The sequence below is a fragment of the Saccostrea echinata genome, unplaced genomic scaffold, assembly GCF_033153115.1.
Source record: "Saccostrea echinata isolate AGI-Se365-2 ecotype Australia unplaced genomic scaffold, CSIRO_AGI_Sech_v1 ptg000042l, whole genome shotgun sequence".
Lineage (NCBI taxonomy): Eukaryota > Metazoa > Mollusca > Bivalvia > Ostreida > Ostreidae > Saccostrea > Saccostrea echinata.
In genome coordinates, this window is record NW_026889791.1 from 6,129,617 (window position 1) to 6,152,500 (window position 22,884).

The 22,884-nt window shown below is 34.4% G+C and overlaps 1 protein-coding gene across 1 annotated transcript in view; it reads left to right on the top strand.

Annotated features, from left to right (window-relative positions):
* Nucleotides 1-22,884, top strand: part of LOC133200991 (E3 ubiquitin-protein transferase MAEA-like) — a 199,305-nt gene that overhangs the window by 170,018 nt on the left and 6,403 nt on the right. The window contains exons 7-8 of the mRNA XM_061336798.1: nucleotides 27-160; nucleotides 17,844-18,036. Of these exons, the coding sequence (XP_061192782.1) occupies nucleotides 27-160; nucleotides 17,844-18,036 (327 nt within the window). The remainder of the gene's footprint in view (nucleotides 1-26; nucleotides 161-17,843; nucleotides 18,037-22,884) is intronic.

Genomic DNA, 22,884 nt, shown 5'->3' on the forward strand with positions numbered 1-22,884 from the left:
CTGTAGTAGAACCCTTTTTATTACAGGAATTATATGATGAGGGCAGATGGCATGAACTTGTGGATCAATTCCGGGAGGAGAACTTCAAGCTTCATCAGTTGAATAATTCCTCTGTGTTCACTCTTACCCTGCAGGCAGGACTCTCAGCGCTCAAGACACCGTATCCTTTTTCAGCTAAGCTTTAAGAAAATAAAGTTCATTTTTTCCTGAATGTTGTAGGATAACCTCCTGGGTCTTGAAATATTGTTTTGAAATATAAAAGCCGAGGGGTTAGACAAGGCATTTACGTTTTAAACATATCTCGCAGATACGATCTCAGGCTGACAATAACTACTTAAGAAAATGACTTTAAAAGAAAATAATTATAACATTTTCCTTCTAATTGATTTAGGTAAGTAATATGATTTTATTAATGTAAATTAAAAGAAATAAGGTGACTTAAACTCATCTCTCTATCTTTCTCTCTATCTACAGAAGATGGCAAAGTTTTAGCTATGTTGCAACTCCAAGATTTTATTTCAAAAATACTTCTTTATTTTGGGAATTTTTTTCCAACAAATTGGGAAAAGATTGAGCCTATTTTCCATTGGGAACTGGGCCGAATTTTGGCCCCTGAGAAGGTACAGATAAATCTCTTAGTGTGGTTTTATCATAATATTAAGCACAAATGTTTCTTCTGCGAAATTACCGTATTTTTGGAAAATAGGACGACACTTTTTTCTCCGAACCGCTGGGGTCGTCCTATTTAATGAATCGACCTATCTAAGGCCCAAGTTTATGAAAAATGCCCAGAAATCAGTAAAATTTACATCAATTTTAAAGCAAATCTGTGCCATTTTTGTATTTTTTTAAAATTACTTTACCGAGAAAAAAAATAATAAACCATAAAGAATTAAATATTTATTCCATTGATTTCTTACATAATAAGTTCCATTAAATATCCGTCAATGATCAAAAAAACTTATTATATCATCAATAATGTCTCAAAGTATATTTACAACATGCTGTGTCCATCTTGTGAAGTTGGAAGTTGCAATCGTTTACTAAAAATAAAACCGCAACCATATCAAAATTTAAAATACGGAGGAGTTTTCACAATCGCAATTGTAATTTTTTTTTTTTACCATTTATTTGTAACGATTAATTGAAATAGTATACCTAAATATTTTTTCATTGTCTTGTGATATTTATTTAAATGTAAAATGTGTGAAATAAATTGTTGCCAGTAAATTCCATAAATTATTTACCAAATGTACCGCTAGTCATAACTATTTTGTTTTATATCCCAAGGGGTACACCGAATTATACAAAGATTGGCTTCTAATAGAATTTTATTGTCTGACAGATAGAGGGATATACACTGTGTACACAAAGGTGTTAACACCTGTTGGTTTTAACACCTGCGGGGCATGATTAACAGATCCACGTGCCTTTACAGGGGTATTAGTGCTATACATCATTGAACAAACAAAACTGTGAAAGTCCTGATGACTGTTAAATTGCAAATGTACTCTCAATTAAATTTATTTTTTAAAACAACATCTCAAGCAAAATTATAGCATGTTAATATGATTAATTTCAATTGCTCACTGTTACATGTAATAGTCTTTTTCGTGTTTTAGCGAATCTCTGGACAAGAAATGTAAAAATGGCAATCATTGCAGTTAATATTGTACCCCGGTAAATAATGTCGGAATAAAAGAATGTGTCCACAATGTTCTAAATTGGAAATGATTATTGTTTGATTTCGGGTATTTCCCTAATTATAGCTGTTGTATACTACGGTAGTTATGTGTTTAATGACAGAGTCAAACAACGACAGCGTTGAACAGGCAAGTTGGAGAAAATGCGTTATATCACAATTCAAGGAAGTTTGAACTATGTTTGTATAAAACACTAGTAAAATGCTGTACTCATAAAAATACCAGTTTATTTTCTTCACACGTTAATATCACAGGTTAAGTTAAAGACCTTTACATGTTCTGATACGTAGTTTCTATGTAAGAATCTCTAGAAAGTCGATAAACAAAGCCTCGTCCTATCTTCCAAATCATCCTATCTAAGGATTTTTTAAAAGTTACGGCTGAAAATGAGCCTTTCAACCTATATACCCCATCGACATATACCCCAAAACTTACGGTATGTCAAATACTCCCAACAAAAAATAGTTTATACATATAATTTTTTGATAGACTTTTAAAAAAAATTCTTTTTTTTATCTAACCTTATTTGTTCTCATAAAACAAAAATTGATATTTAACAAAATTTTGTTTAACATTCCCAAAACCTAATGTCATACAATATGTTTATAATTATACCTGCAGAAATGACATCTTACATCATTGTTTACGATTTATTGCAATTAAACAATACAAATCGGTTTCATCAGAATAAAGTGAACATGTAATGAACTTTTTTTTTTCGTTTGTCATAATGGACCTCCATACCCTTGCGGGCAAAAATCATCTTTTCTTCTGTAAATTTGACAAACTTATTCCAACATGGGTTGTTGCAACCACTATTAAAAACGACCACTATTGAAATAATTATACTATGGTTGAGTATGCATTTCAAAACAAACACAGATTGTAACCACTATTGAAATAATGTTCACTATTGAAATAAATATTTTAATCTTGGTTGAAATTGTATTTCAAGACCGAACACAAGTTGGAACCACTATTGAAATAATGTTCACTATTGAAATAATTATTTCAATAGTGGTTGAAAATGCATTTCAAGAACGAAAACAGGTTGGAACCACTATTGAAATAATGTTCACTACTGAAATAAAGATTTCAATAGTGATTGAAAGAATGATTTCAATAGTATTGTAAGTATGATTTCAGTAGTTGCTGACAATGATTTCAATACAATAACCACATTGCAAGCCTTATTGAAATAACCCTACTATTGAAAAAAAAAATACAAGAATGAATCGTTCATTACGCTTTCCAGCATTATAAATTAATATGAGTTTTAAAATATGAAGTGTAATTTTATGTTTTCCTTTCTTTTCTAGAAATTTCCATTCATGGACATCTTTGGTTTAACTGACTTACCTAAAATTGAAACAAAATATGCAATTGTTATATGCAAGCTTCCGCTGAATCTGGCCGACTCAGCGAAAACCAACAGACAATCAATCAAAATATGCAAGTTTTAAGTGATTTTGTTATATAAGGTTCATCTTTGCCATTGATTTGGAAAGGAAAGGATCATACATACAGATACTTGTAGAAATTAGAATTTAAATATTAAAAAGAATAAAGAAGACTTATATCTATGTGTACAAAATGTTCTGATGAAAATATGGTTATATTTAATCAAAAGAATATAGAATAGAAGTAAATTTTTGCTTATATTCATGGGCTTGCCTACACTACAAATATGGATAATAAATTCAAAGTTTCTACTTGTCAATACATTAAGATCAAACATTCGGAAAAACTAAGTATAAGCGTTACATTAGAGGTTGTTACTTCAGTAGTGGTTACACGTATAAAACTGCTATTGAAATAATATTTACTATTGAAATAATTATTCTATTGAAATTGTTTCAATAGTGAATATTATTTCAATAGTGGATGCAACCTTTGTTCGGTCTTCAAATGCATTTTCAACAACTATTGAAATAATTATTTCAATAGTGAATGTTATTTCAATAGTGGTTGCAACCAGTGTTTGAGTTTCAAATGCATTCTCAACCACTATTGAAATAATTATTTCAATAGTGGTCGTTATTTCTGTAGTGGTTTGAAAGTTATTACAAACACTAATTTGTGCACATATGTGAGAGATATTAAGAGTTAGTCTTCATTCAATACTACCGCAATCACTGGTTTCTATGTTAGAAATGCAACTTCTGCATTAAATAGTGTGTTCGCATTATCAAACGCATCAGCAGAAAATTAAATAAAATTCATAAGATGTAAGGATGCCAATTGTCAATTTTTATACCCATCATAACTTGCCTTTTAAACAGCAAGTATGTTATTTGATGAAATTGAGGACAACTACAGCTGAAATTATAGCGGAATCTCCCTATATAGTGGAATTTACGTTTCCCCTCAACCTATTAAAAACTTTGCTCATGCCAGTGATGGTATCTAGATGTATTTATGTTATTTTTGCTTTTCTGTCTTCTCTATACTGGCAAATTATCTTTTTCTTGTATATTTAAGCTGCTTTTATTGCCAATTTTTCTCCATTATTCACATGGCTTTTGTACTATAAATAGTGCCACGCAACTTTTAATACAGCCGGGAAACAGGCGTGGATCCAGGATTTTTTTCCCAGGGTGGTCTACCCCATTCATAAAAAATTTGCAACAGAAAAATTTCTTGACAAGCAAAAAAAAAGCAAACTAAAATCCATTTCCCTAACGTGAAAAACACTAATTTTGTGGAAGTGAGGGGTGTCGCAGTTTTCTCAGCAACTACTCATCACAGATGCTTGAAATTTTAGCACACTCTTTGTTGAGGCATGCCATATAATGGGATTCATTTTTGTACGAATCTGATGTCAACTTCCTGTTTATCCGTGCGTCTGTCCATACCATACATAGCAAATTTTCGCCGCAGTTTTCTCAGCAACTACTCATCGCAGATGCTTGAAATTTTAGCACACTCTTTGTTTAGACATATCATATGGTGGGATTCATTTTTGTATGAATCTGATGTCAACTTCCTGTTTATCCGTGCATCTGTCTGGACCATGCATAACAAATTTTCATGGCAGTTTACTCAGACTCATTGCAGATGCATGAAATTTTTTCATACTCTTTGTTTGAGGCAAGCAATATGATGGGATTCATTTTTGTATGAATCTGATGTCAACTTCCTGTTCGTCCCTGTGTTTGTCCGTAAATGAACCTGTGTATATTCACATCAGAGTGTATATTCACATCAGAGCGGGGGGGGGGGGGGGGGGGGGTATTACTAGTGAGCATTGGCTCACAGATTTCTTGTTTTTAAGGACGCAAGAGACCTTCCTCAATTACAGATAAATTTCCACAAAACCTCATGCTTTTTCTATTTGCATTGAAACCTGTTTTTGCCCAAAAATTTGGGGTATGTCACCAGGCTATTTATAGAGTTAGAATAAATTGGATTATCCTTATTATACAAGTAGCATGCAAAAAAGCTATTGAATGCTATAAATAAAGTCAAAGTATATATTTTCCATTGAAACTATATATCCAGATGGGAAAGTATGATATAAAATGAAATTTAATTTTTTAAAGCCATGTTTCCAGGCTATTGAAGAAATTTTCTATAGAAAATGTTATTTTTCTCATTGTAACTGATCGAGTTATCTCTCTTTGAAAAAAAATAAATGAGATACAAATGCAGTGGAATAGAATCTGTATGTACATCATGGATAATTTTTCAAATCAGAAACATGTAGTCATTATATTCATATAACAATATCTTTCTAAACTTCTATAAAAGATCAACAGAAAATCACCAACTGTGCAAGTGTATTACTCACAATATTAAGCAAGTGGTCATTTACAATGCATAAAATACTGATGTAATGACTTGATAATTTTGCAATTTGATGTTACTCTGACCTTACCCATGGTTTTTTTTTCTGACTAGATAAACTTTATGCTATTCACAGGATCTCTCTGGTGAGCAATACAGAGATGGTCATAATGAAGACCAGAAGCTGCAATTTTGTTAGCTGTGAATTTGGATAAAATATAATCATCTACAAGATGTTTCAATGAAGAAGCAATTTCTACTCATTACAATTGCATAATTTTCAATAACAAACTCAACACTGAAGCTGTGTTTCTTCATCATCCCTCTGGATATCTCAAGATGAAGCACAAGTCGTTGTAGAGCTTGGGAATCTGCTAGGGCATCATGGGCATCATAATGTGCTGTACATAAATCTTTCAAAAGTTCCACTTGTTTGTAAGATTTTCTGTTGGGAACTGCTTCTCTGAATAGAGGTTATGCAGACAATAACACTGGAGTCAAATTTAGCATTGTGAGCAACTAGCACTATGTTTGAAAAATTTTTTCAACCATGCAACAAATGTTTTCATAGAATTCTTGGTATTCTTACATGGCACATGCATTCCATTCTTGAACATCAAATTCTATTTCACAGCACACCCGACACAGCAGTGGCAGAGGGTGAAATGGACTGAGTAGATGGAAGAACAAACTGTGAACATGATTCTTTAGAAACATATGCACCAATCTGGGTGACTTCACAATTTTTACCTAAATCATAAGGAAAAGGAATTACACATCAATATGTCACAAACAAAAAACATACACTTTTACATTACAAATTTATTATTCAGGAAAAAATGAAGCAGTTGCATAATTATTCTAGAAATAATGCTTCAGTTCCATGCATTACTTCTGTGTCAATATATGAACACTTACCAAGACCTTAGGGGTGGGACGATACACATATCTTGCGATATGATACGTATCTCTATACATATAACATGAAACGATATGAATCTCAATATGATAAATAAAACTATAAAAAAAAAATTCTATTTCATGTATATCAAATTGTATGTGCTTTGAAATTAATACTTTAAGTTCATCAGTATCTTTGACTAAAAATTTATCAAAAAAAATATTACAGGAATGTATTTCCAAATGTTTATAAAAAAGTTGACTTTTCAAATAATTGTGTAGTTCATCAAGAACATTGACTAAAAATTCATTTAAAAAAGATAACGTACATTATTATAAATTGCTGAAAATCTGTATCCAAGTTGAGTTTTCAAAAAAAATTTAATCCACAATTTGTTTTAAAAATTTCAAATACTGAACTTGTCTTGTCCCATCTTCCGAGGATGCTTAAAAGTGAAAATGTTTTACCCCTTATCGACGACTTACTAGTTCTAAAGTGTGTTTTCAATATCAATATCATTTCTTCGCTTCGTACAAGCCGCCATTTTCCAAGGACAACTACTTTCATTTTTAATTTTTTGATAGGTCATACCGATATTTCAACGCATGTATCATAAACTGTATCTTAGCAGAAAATATCGGTATGTATCAGTGTATCAGAATATCGTCCCACCCCTACAAGACCTGTAGTTTCCAAATCAAAATAAACAAATGTGCACTGGTCGTGAGCAATAGGAGTAGACTGGGGTTTTCTCAGGGGTGGTGGTATCTCTGTTATGTTTTCCATGTCTTCTTCATTGTTGTTTAGATCAACGCATGTTTTGTATGTAGTTCCCTCCCTAATCTCTGATGACTCTTGTGACTTCTTGGAATCTATTTTCTTCATTGCCCTGTTTTTCTTGTAAGCTGCTGTATCTTCTCTTTCCTTGTCTCGTTTCCTTTTCAAGTCTGTTTTCTTTGCACTGGAACTAGTGACTTGTCCAGGAGAAAGAAGCAACTTCTCATTTACCTGAAAAGAAAGAGGATATAATATCTTCATTACATTGAAATACATGTGTTTACTGTATTGTCTTGTAGATATAGTATTGTTATAATTGTGTGCAGTAATGAAATATACAAATTACTATACTATATACTTGTCCTATATTTTTCTGTGCCACAGCAACAGCTATACGAAAGTCATTACTCTCGGAGCCAGAGTAGAAAGTGGACTTTGGTGTTTTACTTGCAACTGTATTGTTGAAACTTTCATTTGCCTGAGTACTTCCTAAGTTGATCAATTTTTCAGCCTGCGATAAGTAGAATCCAAAGAGAGATGAGAGATCAGATTTCAAGTGTTGGTTAGAAAGGTACGATGATAAGGAAGTTACTGTGGCTTGTAGGTTTCAGGAGAAGAGAGAAATCCACACCTGGCATCACATACGCTGTGGTCTCCATAGACATGTGGTGTTATGGCCTCCAGATTTTTCTTTAGACTGATCAAATCTTCTTGATTTTGACTGATGCAGTATTTGAAACACTTGCTGATATGATTTATGGTTTTGGTATTTAGTTCTTTCTAAAAATAGAAATTTATGTGAAATATCTTCAAAACGCTACTCCTCCTACAGTTTTGGTCTGATTTCAATATAACTTGGCACACAAGTAGACTACACCAATATACATAATTCTGTATATAGGTCTTTGATTTTTATAAATGATGTTGCCATGGTTATTAAAAATAGAAATTTCTGCAAAATTCTTTCAAAACACTACTCCTCCTACAGTTTTAGTCTGATTGCAATAAATCTTTCCACAAAAAGAGACTTAACTAAGGATTATTTTTCTATTTATTGCTGTTGCAAAGTTTCAAGTCCAAGTGCTTCTTTTCTTTTCCATTATTCTAAGTAGAAACCAGTAGAGCTATGCAGGTATGTTAAGGCAGTAGACACATCAGAATTCAGCAATTTACACTGTTTTGTAAAATGTAACATTGATAAATCGGGAAAGTCATAAGTAAAACATTTACTCTCATTATCCATTTTATAGACGTCAGTCTTAAACTAAAGGAAGCACTCTACCACAACGTCATCATGTGACATCTATTAATAGAAACAGATGCCTTAATGAAAAAATGAAAAGTTCAACACTACCCGGGGATAATTAATTTCTATTTGTAAATATAGTTATTCAAAATCATCTCTGGACCTTGAAAACTCAGCTAGTATGTTAAGGAATGCCTGGGTTTACATTTGTGAGGCACCGTGTAGCAAGTATCATTGTGACGTCAATAGAATTTCACCAAGTAATAGAAATAAATTATGCCGCATGATGATATGTAAATAAAAGGTTGAATGCATTTGTTTTATCTATTATTTATTAGGGAATGCAAAATCTCAACAAATAATCACAATACTGCCGAGTATTTAGAAACAAATCTTATGTCATGTATGACATCATTGGTCTTGACGCAGTACAAGTGATCTAGAGGAGTGGACCCATTTGTTAAATAATTACAAACATGCTTAATTAGGGCCCCGCTCTGCAGGTGCCCTATCGTGATGAGTCTGTCAATCCAACCATCCGTCCTTCCGTCCATCCGAGATCACTTGTCTGGAGCATATCTTCTCTCTTTTGGCCCAATCTCGCTCATACTTCACCCACAGAGTGTTTTTAGGTAAAGAGTGTGCAGTGACCCTGACCCATGTTTCTAGGTCTAAGGTTAAGGCCATAGTAGAATTATTTGAAAAATCCTTGTCCGGAGCATATATTCTCTCCCCTTGGTCCATTGTGGCTCATACTTCACTCACAGAGTGCCACTGGTCAATGGATATGCAGTGACCTTGAATGACGTTTCTAGGTCAAGGTCAAAAATAGCCTATCTGTTTAAATTCTTGTCCGGAGCATATTTTCTCTCTCTTGGCCCAATCTGGCTCATACTTCGCCCACAGAGTGTCTCCTCGTAAAGAGTGTGCAGTGACCTTGAACCATGTTTCTAGGTCTAAGGTTAAGGTCATAGCAGAATTTTATGAAAATCCTTGTCTGGAGCATATCTTCTCTCCCCTTCGTCCAATGTGGCTCATACTTCACTCACAGAGTGCCACTGGTTAATGGATGTGCAGTGACCTCGATCGAAGTTTCTAGGTCAAGGGTCAAGGTCAAAAATATTTTCTCTCTCCTTGGCCCAATCTGGCTCATACTTCACACACAGAATGTCTTTGTTTGTTTATTGTTTAGCATCCCTCTCGAGAATTTTTCACTCATATGGAGACGCCACCACTTGCCAGTGGAGAGCTACAAATTTTGACCTATACTCGGCACTTAGGGCCATTGAGCAGTGAGGGATCTTTTTCGTGCCAGCACCTACTGTGACACAGACCTCAGTTTATACGGTCTCATCCGAAGGACCGGTCTCCATGTCCCACAGTGGGATTCGAACCCGCTACATAAGGATCAACTCCTTACTCCGCGACTCTAGAGCGAGCGCTCAATCACTGCACCATGGGGGCGACCAGAGTGTCTTTGGGTAAAGGATGTGCAGTGACCTTGAACCATGTTTCTAGGCCTAAGGTTAAGGTCTTAGCAGAATTGTATGAAAAATCCTTGTCCGGAGCATATCCTCTCTCCCCTTGGTCCAATGTTGCTCATACTTCACTCAAGTGCCACTGGTCAATGGATGTGAGGTGACCTTGAACGAAGTTTCTAGGTCAAGGGTCAAGGTCAAAAATAGGCTACCTTACATTTTCATGATTGTTGCTGAAAGCGGAGCCCTTTGAGATGGCCACCATCGCAATGATATCTAGTTAAATACAAAATCAGCATCAATATTTAGATCTAACAATTAAAATGGAAAACAAAGCATTTCTTAAAAACAATATTGTTTATGTTAGTAATCTGTCAAGACCTTATAAAGCTGCACAGTGTTGGAGAATGCAAAAAATATTGTTAATACGATAATCATATTCCCGATGAACCTCAAAAGTGCAAGGGCATACACTAGACTGTTCATGCTGAAATACAAAATATCAATTGCTAATATCATCTTTATTCTAAGAAGTGCTTGGAGTTGATTTTGCTCCGAAGAATTTTTAAAAAATTCATTACAATATAGAGGCGAAGTGGAAATTTTTTCCTCATATGCACATTATCGGCAAAATTATGAGTACTTCCTAAACAACACAAACTAGCTCCCAGCACTTTTCAGGTAAAGAATGTAAACCTCTTTTAATGTGTATCAATTTTTATGGCCAGAAACAGGTGAATTCCCTTGCACTAGTGTGATTTTCTACATTCAGCCAAACAATTCTATTTTTATGCTAGTCATGTGAAAAACAGCTGATACATGTCATGTAACTGGCACTAAGTACAACACAAACCTATTCATTATAGGTAACTATGTTACTTTTTCTATAAATTTATAGTTACTATTTTTATAGTGATTATGAAATGCAATACATATTGAAAGGGTATTATGGTCACATTTTCAATTACCATCCTTAACATAGCTGAGAAGTGCTGCTAGAATCCTACACTACTATCACAGAAATAATTATTCCACACTTTCAGATGAAACCTTACCAAATTTTTACATTTGTATATAACAGAAAAAAGTTTTCATCAAATTCCCATTAACCACACGATTCTAGCAGCACTTTTCAAGAAATATATATTAACAACTTTCAATAGAAACCAAACTCAGGTTTCAAAGTATGCGGCTTAGTGTTGAACTTTGGCATCTTTGTTTTAACAAACAACAGAGGCAAGGCTGATCAGATGCAAAAACACTGTGTGCCTTCATTACACAAAGAAATTGTAAATATAATTCAAAGTACCTTATTCATAAGTTTTAATTCCACATGAATCACACATGATATTCATGTAAAATGCTTTTAAACTTCTACTTCATATGTTTGTTTCTATGAATTCTCGTTACGTTTCATTTTCACTCTTCAAATATTGATCAACAGCTTTGACGTCATGGGTTTGGTATTTAACCCCCGTGACAAATACATAGCTATTCATACCACCCAGAAAGGACAAGATTTTGTTTATAGTAAACTTTTGCATGTTTCCATTCATTTCTATGACCTCATATCAATCTTAGATATACATTTTAAGAAATCGTTATCTATTACTTTCACATCATATAGCTTACTATGACATCATATTGTAAAGGCAAGAAGAATATCTGGGTGTAGCCTTATTATACCTGTGTACATTCTTTTCAGAGACTACTGGTTTCAATTAGACTGCATTTGTTATTGATAACTCTGTTAACAGTGTGCAAATTCCTCATCTCCATCACTGAATTGTCACCTTTGGTGTCAGAGCAGTAGTTTGTCGAAATCCATTTGAAAAGGCATATTGTCGTTTATTAATTTCAACTCTCAATATCACTTAAAATACGCATACAACAACGTTTATTGAATTCAGTATTTCAGTAAAGGTTATAAAAAATATTTTTCATTAAATTACAATTTTTTATGAATATACAATAAGTCCTGTAACACACGATGAAGTCCTTTGCACACGAAGAAAAATTTATACAAAATATTACATGACTTGATGATATTATTTATTTACATGCATGGAGGTAATTATTAGGGCCCTGCTCTGCGGGCGCCCTATAGTGATCAGTCCGTCTGTCCGTCCATCCGTCTGTCTGTCCAAGATCTCTTGTCCGGAGCATATCTTCTCTCTCCTTGGCCCAATCTTGCTCATACTTCACCCACAGAGTGTCTTTGGGTAAGGGGTGTGCAGTGACCTTGAACCATGTTTCTAGGTCTAAGGTCAAGTTCATAGCAGAATTATATGAAAAATCTTTGTCTGGAGCATATCTTCTCTCCTCTTGGTCCAATGTGACTCATACTTCACTCACAGAGTGCCACTGGTCAATGGATGTGCAGTGACCTTGAACAAAGTTTCTAGGTCAAGGTCAAAAATAGCCCCTCTGTTTAAACTCTTGTCCAGAGCATATTTTCTCTCTCCTTGGTCCAATCTGGATGATAGTTCACCCACAGAGTGCCTTTGGGTAAAGAGTGTGCATTGACCTTGAACCATGTTTCTAGGTCTAAGGTCAAGGTCATAGCAGAATTATATGAAAAATCCTTGTCCGGAGCATATGTTCTCTCCTTTTGATCCAATGTGGCTCATACTTCACTCTCAGAGTGCCACTGGTCAGTGGATGTGCAGTGACCTTGAACAGAGTTTCTAGGTCAAGGGTCAAGGTCAAAAATAGCCTCTCTGTTTAAAATCTGTGTTCGGTGCATGGTTTCTCTCTCTCAAGTCCAGTCAGCCTCAAACTTTACCAATTGACTTAGGGCACAGAACATTTGTGATTTTCCTTCCATATTTGATATATATGCAACAGTTTTCATAGAGGATATGCAACATTTCTGATTTTTGTGTCGCTTTTTAATAGAGGGTATAGAGCACTTGTGATTTTCTTGCCATTTTTTATTATAACAAGGTTGACATAGAAGCCCTTTTAATAGACACAAACAACACATACCTTAATAGTACACAAGTGTTCCTCTTCAAAATAAACCCTTTTCAACTACTTTACTTTTTCATGTTTGTTGCTGAAAGCAGGGCCATTTGAGATGGCCACCATCTCAATGATATCTAGTTTCATTAGAGGACAGGGGGTGGCCAGAGAGAGGGGGGTTATGATCCCTAAATATACCATTTAATATGTTATAATACAAAGGCGGCTTTGGGGTTTCCAATTTTATTAGCTCTTCTGAGCCAAAGGCTCACAGAGCTAATGCTATGGCCATTTTGTGCGGTGTGGGTAAACTTTTTAGAATATGGGCCATAACTCAAGAACCCCTAGGCCAATTATTATCAAATTTGTCACAGGGTATCCTTGGCCCAAGGGCTCCTATTTATACTAAAACTAGGGTTGTGACCCTTAAACAAGGGGAGATAATTAGGAAAAAAGAAACAAAAGTACTGGTTGCTAAAAAATCTTCTTCTCAAGAACCAGTGGACAGATTGTCACCAAACTTACACAAAAGGATGAGGATATGTTGAAGATTAAAAATTGTTCAAGGCATCACCATGGGGCAAAGGGCGTGGTCTCAAGGTCACTTCAAAGTTGACCAAAAATTACATTTTATTAAAATATTGATATTTTGCTTACTAGGATCATGAAATCTTGTCAGTTGATGCATCTAAGGACCTCAATCATGCTGACTCAAAAGTGGGTCACGGTGACCTACTTTTCAAATTTTGTGGCCATTCTTTTTCAAAATGATTCAGAGGCATATTTTGAACAATTTAAGACCTATGATCATCAAACTCTATCAGTTGATGTATCTTGGGACCTCAGAGTACGTCAACTAAAAAGTAGGTCACCTTGACCTACTTTTTGAATTTTATGGCTAATCTTTTTCAAAAAAATTAAGGTCATTAATTGGAATACTGAGAGGTTTAGAATCATTAAATCTTGTAAGATGATCCCTCTTGGGGCCTTAAAACATATTTATTAAAAATTAGGTCAATTTATATGACTATAATCAAATATTTCGGGTACTAATTGGCTTAGAATCATCAAACTTTGTCAGTTGATGCATCTTGGGTCTTCGGAGTAGGTCGACTGAAAAGTAGGTCACCATGACCTACTTTTAAAAATTTTATGGCTTTGATTAAATATTTCGGGTACTAATTGGCTAAGAATCAACTTTGTCAGTTGAAGCATCTTGGGTCCTCAGAGTACAACAGCTGAAAAGTAGGTCACCGTGACCTACTTTCAAATTTTTATGGCTGTATTTAATATTTTCAGGTACTATTTGGCTTAGAATCATCAAAATTTGTCAGTTGATGTGTCTGGGGTGCTCAAAGTATGTCATCTGAAAATTAGGTCACTGTGACCTACTTTTGAAATTTAATGGATATAATTTTAAAAATATTTTAGGTATTAATTGGCTTAGAATCATCAAACTTAGTTGATGCATCTAGGGTCCTCAGAGAATGACAAGTGATGAGTAGATCACCATGACCAACTCTCAGGTACTAATTGGCTTAGATTCATCTTGAGTTCTCAGAGTGTTTCATCTAAGATGTAGGTCATGATGACCTACCTTTGGAATTTCAAGGGTTTATCTAAATATACAGGATACTTAGAGACTTCGAATAGAAGTGATATGTTGTACAGTTTATCCAAAGAGCGATTCAATGCCCTTGGGCCTCTTGTTATTCATGAAACATTCAAATTTTTTCATTGTAACAAAACTTTTTTCCCATAAAATAATTCTCAATATACAAATGCTTTTTATATATATGCAATGTGAAATGCAATATAATCATGGTACTAAATATGTCATGAATGCCGTTACAAGTTATGACCAGATCTTTTACTTTCCAAAGAGGGTCATGACCTTCTTTTTACATGTTGAAAGTTGGCAAGTATGTTGCCCTAAACGATTACATGTACCTATGACCATAGGATGTGTCATTTTATTAAACAAAGGTCAAGGTCACATTTAGAAAATTATATATTGGTACTAGGAAAATTTACAGTAGGGGTATAATTTTGTGTGTTCATTGGCAATACCTCTAGTTTTTATTGACTTAGGTTTGTTAAAAGTTTTTGGGTTTTTTCATTGAAAATTCTTGCATATTAAATATGCTGTATTCATTGTATTTTTTGTCCCCCGCTTTCACTGAAAGTCAGGGATATTAATTTTGGTCTGTCCTTCCGTCTGTATTTCTGTCTTTAACACTTTCGTTTCTGTGCAATATCTTGAGAAACCTTTGAGCTTTTGCAATGAAATTTTAAATAACAACTTTCTGTGGCCTTAGAAAGGCCCCTATTGATTTTGAGGTCAAAAGGCTAAAGGTCAAGGTCATAAATTGATAGAAAAAAACTGTCTGTTTTAACACAGGTTTCTGTGCAATATTTCGAGAAGTCATTAAGCTTTTGCAATGAAATTTTACAACACAACTCCCTGTGGCCTAAGGAAGACCATATTAATATTGAGGTTAAAAAGGTCAAAGGTCAATGTTGTAATTCATACATTCTCTCTGTGTGTAACACTATTGTTTCCGGGCGATATCTCAAGAAGCTTCTGAGCTTTTGCCATTAAAAATTATACTCTCTATGGACCCGCCCCTCTAAAAGTGTCCTGCCCCCCTTATTTTGATCATTTTTTTTTCCTCAAATGAAATTCTTGGCATCAATCACGCTCCAAGTTTTAGAGTTACTCCCCGTTTGTATGAAAAGTCGTTTGGCACTATTTTTAGCACATGTGGAGAGTCATTACATGTAATACAGGTTGTCATGGACTTTATGTTCTAATTACGTCTATTAAAACTGTTTAGTATTAAAAGGCTAAATTAGACATGTGTAAATTTTTGACAATATCCAACGTAAATATATGCATATATTTGCATTTGATTTGTATCAAAGTTAAGCAGTTTGTTAGTATAGGGGTAGGATTCTCGTTTTGGATGGGGGTCCTGGGTTCAATTCCCAGATGGTCCTGTATTTTTTTTTTCTATGAAATTCTTTTCCATTTACTAAATGATAGCATTCAACATATGAAATAAAGAATTTATGACATCTGCCGTGTACAAATCTCCTCATCAAATCATTGTTACAGTGTGATAATTATATTATATAAAAAGAATCTTCTGTACACATTTTTAGCTCACCTGAGCCGAAGGCTCAAGTGAGCTTTTCTGATCGAAATTTGTCCGTTGTCTGTCGTCGTTGTTGTCATTGTCGTTGTTGTCATAAACTTTTCACATTTTCATCTTCTTCTCCAGAACTACTGGGCCAATTTCATTCAAACTTGGCACAGAGTATTCTTGGGTGAAGGGGATTCAAATTTATTCAAATGAAGGGCCACGCCCTCCTCCAAGGGGAGATAATTACAAAATAGTGAAAAATTAATGGCATCATTGAAAAATCTTCTAAAGACCCAATTAGCCAGGAAAGATGAAACTCATGTGGAATCATTGTCAGGTAGTGTAAATTCAGATTTGTTCAAATCATGACCCCCGGGGGTAGGGTAAAGGCCACAATGGACGATCAAAGTTTTACAAAGCAATATATAGGAAAAATCTTCTTCCCAAGAACAGCAAAGCTATGATTGGTCACATTTACATGGAAGCATCCTCAGGTGGTGTAGATTCAAGTTTGTTCAAACCATGACCCCCGGGGGTAGAATGGGGCCACAATGGAGAATCAAAGTTTAACATAGGAAGATATACACATTGTAGTAAAATTTTCAAAAATCTCCTTCTCAAGAACAGCAAAGCCATGATTGGTCATATTTATATGGAAGCATCTGCAGGTGGTGAAGATTCAAGTTTGTTCAAATCATGACCTCGGGGGTAGGGTGGGGCCACAATGGATGATCAAATTTTACATAGCAATATATAGGAAAACCTTCAAAAAATCTTCTTCTCAAGAACAGCAAAGCTATGATTAGTCATATTTATATGGAAGCATCCTCAGGTGGTGAAGATTCAAGTTTGTTCAAATCATGACTGCCGGGGGTAGGGTGGGGCCAGAATGGATGATCAAAGTTTTTCATAGGAATATATGAGAAAAATCTTTAAAAATCTTCATGAAAACAGCAAAGCAATGATTGGTCATTTTTTTGTGAAAGTATCCTCAGGTGATGTAGATTCAAGATTGTTCAAATCATGACCCCTGGGGGGTAGGGTGGGGCCATAATGGACAATCAAAGTTTAATATAGGAGTATATAGGAAAAATCTTCAAAAATTTTCTTCTCAAGAACAGCAAAGCTGTGATTGGTCATATTTATATGGAAGCATCCTCAGGTGGTGTATATTCAAGTTTGTTCAAATTATGACCTCTGGGGGTAGGGGGGCACAACGGATGATCAAAGTTTTACATAGGAATATATAGGAAAAATCTTTTAAAATCTTCATCTCAAGAACAGCAAAGCTATGATTGGTTATATATATGTGAAAGTATCCTCAGGTGGTGTAGATTCAAGTTTTTTCAAATCATGACCCCCCAGGGATAGGTGGGGCCACAATGAAAGTTCAAACTTGTAGGGAAAAAAGTCACAGTCAAAAAAAAATATTTTAGCATCCTTAGTGTAGATTCAATTTTGTTCAATTCATAACCCCCACCCCACCCCCAACCCACCCCCCACTCCCTTTTAGGGGTAGGTCGGGACCACTTATGCATTTAAGATTTTCATTTTTGCTTTTTTCCTAGCCACAGTGCTCAGGTAAGCAATGTGGCCCCTGGGCCTCTTGTTAAGAATAAGCAATCAAATATCTATATATCCATATTGGCATTTTCTATTCCCTTCAGTATATACATTTCATAACTCTGCACAAATCCAGGGGGGGGGGGTTAGACCCCCTCACTTCTAGATCTGCGCATGCTCTTCTTTTTTCCTTAAGCGAGGGACACAAATTCTCTGAATTAGCTTGATTTTTATATCTTTTAAATCTGATGAAATAAAATTCCTGAACTAGAATCACAGACATTGTTATAGGGAGGAAAGAAACAGAAATGCAGACTGTCCTGTGTGTAGTGCCAATTTGAATAAGCTTGGACAACGCCTACCCTATGCACATTGTGCAAATTCCAAATTGATTTGTTCAATTTCAGGCCTTCCACTCAATGAAAACAATCCTCCAATGGCATTACCTAATGGACATGTATACGGCTACAATGTAAGTATACAATTTCCTTCTATTGAAAGCATAGTGCTTAAGTATGAGTTGTCCAAAACAGTGATTCCATGAAAATTGCCCAATTTGTACAGAATCCAGACTTGTAAAATAATGTAGGAAAATATTTAAGTTTTATTAGGGCCCCTCAAGGATTTGTGGGTGCCCTATAGTAATCACTGTCTGTCCATCTGTCTGTCCTGTCATTCTTCCATCCACAAATTTTCTGTTTTTTTTTTTCTAATAACTTTTTTTAGGGTTGACCAATTAAGTTCAAATTTGGTATGTTGGTTGAATAGGCAGTAAAACATATTTTGATGCTAAGTTTGGTTCTCTTTGTCACCCGGTTTGGAGCTGGGATGGTGGGGTAGATTCCTTAACTTTATGTAAGAGTGAATGTGCAAAGAGAGATAACTGCTGAAAATGTTCCTATTGTAAACTATGAAACCTGCAATGAGTCTCTTGGGATTAATTAACTTTCCTCTTGAAGAAAATCCAAAGCATTTATCGATCTTTATCTATCACAATGAGATTAATTAACACCTCTGCAAATGAAGTTTGTTTTGAAGTTAAGGTCAATTCTGAATGATGTTTACATTCTCTGTTCATATTTTATTTTGGTAAAATACACAATGAGTAATGATTTTATTGAATTCTAAAAACAAGATATAGAAAAAGATATATTTTTTATTATTTTTTTTTCTTTTTTTTCCTTTTTTTCTGCCTTATGTAAATTCAAGAATACTAGTTATTTTAACAGGTATTCAGATAATAACTTCATAAAATCAATGCTGAAAAAGTTCTTATTGTGAACTTAGAAGAAAAGGTTGAGAGAGAGAGAGAGAGAGCAGTATAATTAATTCCCTGGGATTGATTATCTTGCTGGTTGCAGAAAATTTTAGAGGGTTTATTAATATCTTTCTGTCACTTTTAGATTAATTAACAGCTTTGTCTGCAACTGATGTTTGTTTTGAAGTTAAGGTCAAGCCTGGGTGATATTTGCATTCACTGAAGGCTGGCATTTTAGAAAACACATGCTTCATTCTTCTTTAAATATACATTAAATTGAGTTATTGTCTCCCGCGTGGTGCAGTGGTTAGAGCGTCTGCTCTAGTGTTGCAAAGTAAGGAGTTGATCCTTTCGTCGCGGGTTCGAATCCCACTGTGGGACGTGGAGACCGGTCCTTCGGATGAGACCGTATAAACCGAGGTCCCGTGTCGCAGTAGGTGCTGGCACGAAAAAATACCCTCACTGCTCAATGGCCGTAAGTGCCGAGTATAGGACAAAATTTGCAGCTCTCCACCGGCAAATGGTGGCGTCTCCATATGAGTGAAAAATTCTCGAGAGGGACGTTAAACAAAATAAAATCAATCAATCAATCGAGTTATTTTTAAGATATGATGTTTTTTACTGCCTTATGTAAATACAAGGATACTATTTACAGGTTGTTGGATATTTTGGAATTATCTTGAAATTTATAAATACATTTGCTGTTGCTTATTTTTCTTTATATAATTTTAAATTTTTGTAATCAAGTTAAATTCTCATCCCCTAATCTGCAGGGCCCTTGCTGACTGGTCAGATTTCTAGTTTCCCTTTGTTTCATTCACAAGTATGGTGTATAATTCAATAATATTTTGCCATGATATACAGTATATCATGACATAATAGATTTTCCATTGTCTCTCATCATTGTCATAAACTTTTCACATTTTCATCTTCTTTTTAAGAACCACTGGGCCAATTTCAACCAACTTGGCACAAAGTATCCTTGGGTAAAGGGGATTCAAGTTTGTTCAAATGAAGGGTCACACCCTCTTCCAAATGGAGATAATTAAGAAATGGTAATAAATTGGGTGGGGTAATTTAAAAATCTTCTTTTCAAGAACCACTGAGCCAGAAAAGATGAAACTTAGACACAGTGTAGATCCAAGTTTGTTTAAATCATGACCCCTGGTGCAATTAAAGTTTTACATAGGAAAATATAGGATAAATCTTTTTAAAAAATCTTCGCAAGAAGAGCAAAGTCATGAATAGTGATATATGCTGGAACTCCCAAACATTGAACTCTCTTTATTTGAAAAATCCATTAGTTTAAATTTAATTTAGTTTCCCTTAGAAAATTGGTACAGTTTTTTTGTTGAAAATACTTGTTTGTATTTGAATTGGTTAAATTGAAAATCTCTGCAAATTTGAAGTGATTTTGAGGTCCGCTAAACACAAAGTATGTTTTTTGGTAACGGTTACAGTGAAGTCACAAATTGTGATGCGTGGACACAGGTGACTGATTATAAACGAAGTCTAGCACAGATAATTTTTTTTCTAACACAGGTAAGTTGATATTGGTGGACTTGTAAAAATTCAATTATGTTTTGTATAAATAAAACAATTGAGCATTGTTGCAACCACTATTGAAAGAACACCCACTATTGAAATAATCATTTCAATAGTGGTTGAGATTGCTTTTCAAAACCAAAAACAGGTAAAAACTACTATTGAAATAACATTCACTAATGAAATAATTATTTCAATAATTTTTTTTTTTTTTTTCAATAAACCATTATTAAACAACGCCCACTTTTGAAATAAAAATTAGGATCAATTGATTTTTTATATCAGCAAGGATAAGTGTAGGCAGTGTGACCCAATGTCTCTATTGTCTATGAAATATACATACATAAATCTAAATGAAGAATAAATAAATATACCGATTTTCTTGTGATTATCATTATCTTCAGCAGATTTATTATCTCACATGTATGTAAAAGGAAATTATTCATGAAGAAAAAAGTACATATAGTAGGTTTTATTTCAATGTTACACCCACTATTGATATGACTCGCTATTTAACGAGGCCGATTCTAAAAGCACAGCTTTTTAGTTTCATGCAGTCATAGGTGCAACATAACACCTATCCATCTGTGACATTCATGGGTCTCAAAAATGTGCTTTTAAGATAATAATTAGGAATAAACGCTGAAATGGCTTTCACGACATCACTGTTTTCTGGTTCTGATAGCAATGCATGATGCTGAAGAAACTTGCTAACTTGCTTGGACATTTTATTAAAAACTGTTGACAGAACATCAAAAGAAACATACCAGCAATCTAAACATGGTTTTTTTTTACCAAAATAATCCATCTCCACCAATATATATACAAACTGTATGCCATAATATGGCAAATTTAGAGGTATTGGGTATTGGAAAAAATGAAATTTGTAATATTTCCTAGACCAAACCAGATGGTAAACTTTTTTTGAGTTTCCACAATTTGGTGCCTTTTTACAATAACTTTCATGTATTTGACTAAAAAGGAAATCCCTAGGGCAGAAATACAAAAGTATGGGGAAGATGTGATAATTTGGCCCTTTTCCAACAAATTCCAATAGGTTCCAATAGTTAAATTTGACAACTTTTGAGATACCCCCCTAAGAAATCGGGATGGTAAACATTTGATTTTTTATCTTAAAATAATTAGTATAATAGTAAAAATTCATTTAAGAAATTTTTTCAAAATATCTAGGGTAGAAGTAATTAGACTCGGCCTCGTTAAATAATTATTTTAAAGGTAAGCATTATTTAAATACTTTGTGGAAAAGCGGTTTTGGTTCTTAAATGCATTCTCATCCACTCCTAGAATGATTATGCCATTAGTCAATGTTATTTCAATAGTAATTGCAATATGGTTTTGCCTTTGAAATGCATTTTTAACTACTATTGAAATAATTATATCATTAGTAACATTATTTCAATGGTAGTTGCAACCCGTTTTTGCTTTTGAAATGCAGCCTCAACCACTATTGAAATAAGTATTTCAATAGTAGGCATTATTTCAATAGTGGTTGCAACATTAGTTAACAACGGGCAATCAAAGTTTTCCACAGGAATACATAGGAAAATTTTTTTTAAAATCTTAAGAACAGCTAAGCCATGATTGGTCATATTTATATGAAAGCATCCTCAGGTAGTATAGAATCAAGTTTGTTCAAATTATGACTCCTGGGGGTAGGATGGGGCCACAATGGGCAATCAAAGTTTTCATCGGAATACACAGGAAAAATCTTTAAGAAATGATTAATGATGTTCATAAAGAAGCATTGTCAGGTATTGCAGATTCAAATTTGTTCAAGTCATGACCCCTCAGATGAAGAAGGGGTAGGGGACACAACATGGTATCAAAGTTATACAAAGGAATATAAAGGATATATCAATAAAAGTTTTCTTCTCAATAACAGCAAGATCATGATTTGTCAGAAGCATTTCCAGGTATATTCAAGTGTGTTCAAATCATATCCCTGGGGTAGGGCAAAGCCACAATAGAAGATCAAATGTATAGGAAAAATGTACTTTAGCCATGATTACTCAAATAAATATTGAAGATCCTCAGGTAGTGTAGATTCAAGTTTGTTCAAGTCATCAAACCCCCTCCCCCAAACCACTTTTATATTCAAACTTTGCTCAGGTGAGCGATATGGCCCATAGACCTCTTGTTTCTTTTTCCATCTGCATATTTTTAGCTCACCTGAGCTGAAAGCTCAAGTGAGCTTTTCTGATCACCCATTGTCCGTCTGTCTGTAAACTTTTCACATTTTTAACTTCTCAAGAACCACTGGGCCAATTTTAACCAAACTTGGTACAAAGTATCCTTGGGTGAAGGGGAATTTAAATTATTAAAATAAAGGGCCAAGTCCCCTTACAAGGGGAGATAATCAAGAAAAGACAAAAATAGGGTGGGGTCATTAAAAAATCTTCTCAAGAACCACTGGGCCAAAAAAAGCTGAAACTTATGTGGAAGCATCCTGGGATAGTGTAGATTCTAAATTGTAAAAATCATGACCCCGGGGGTAGG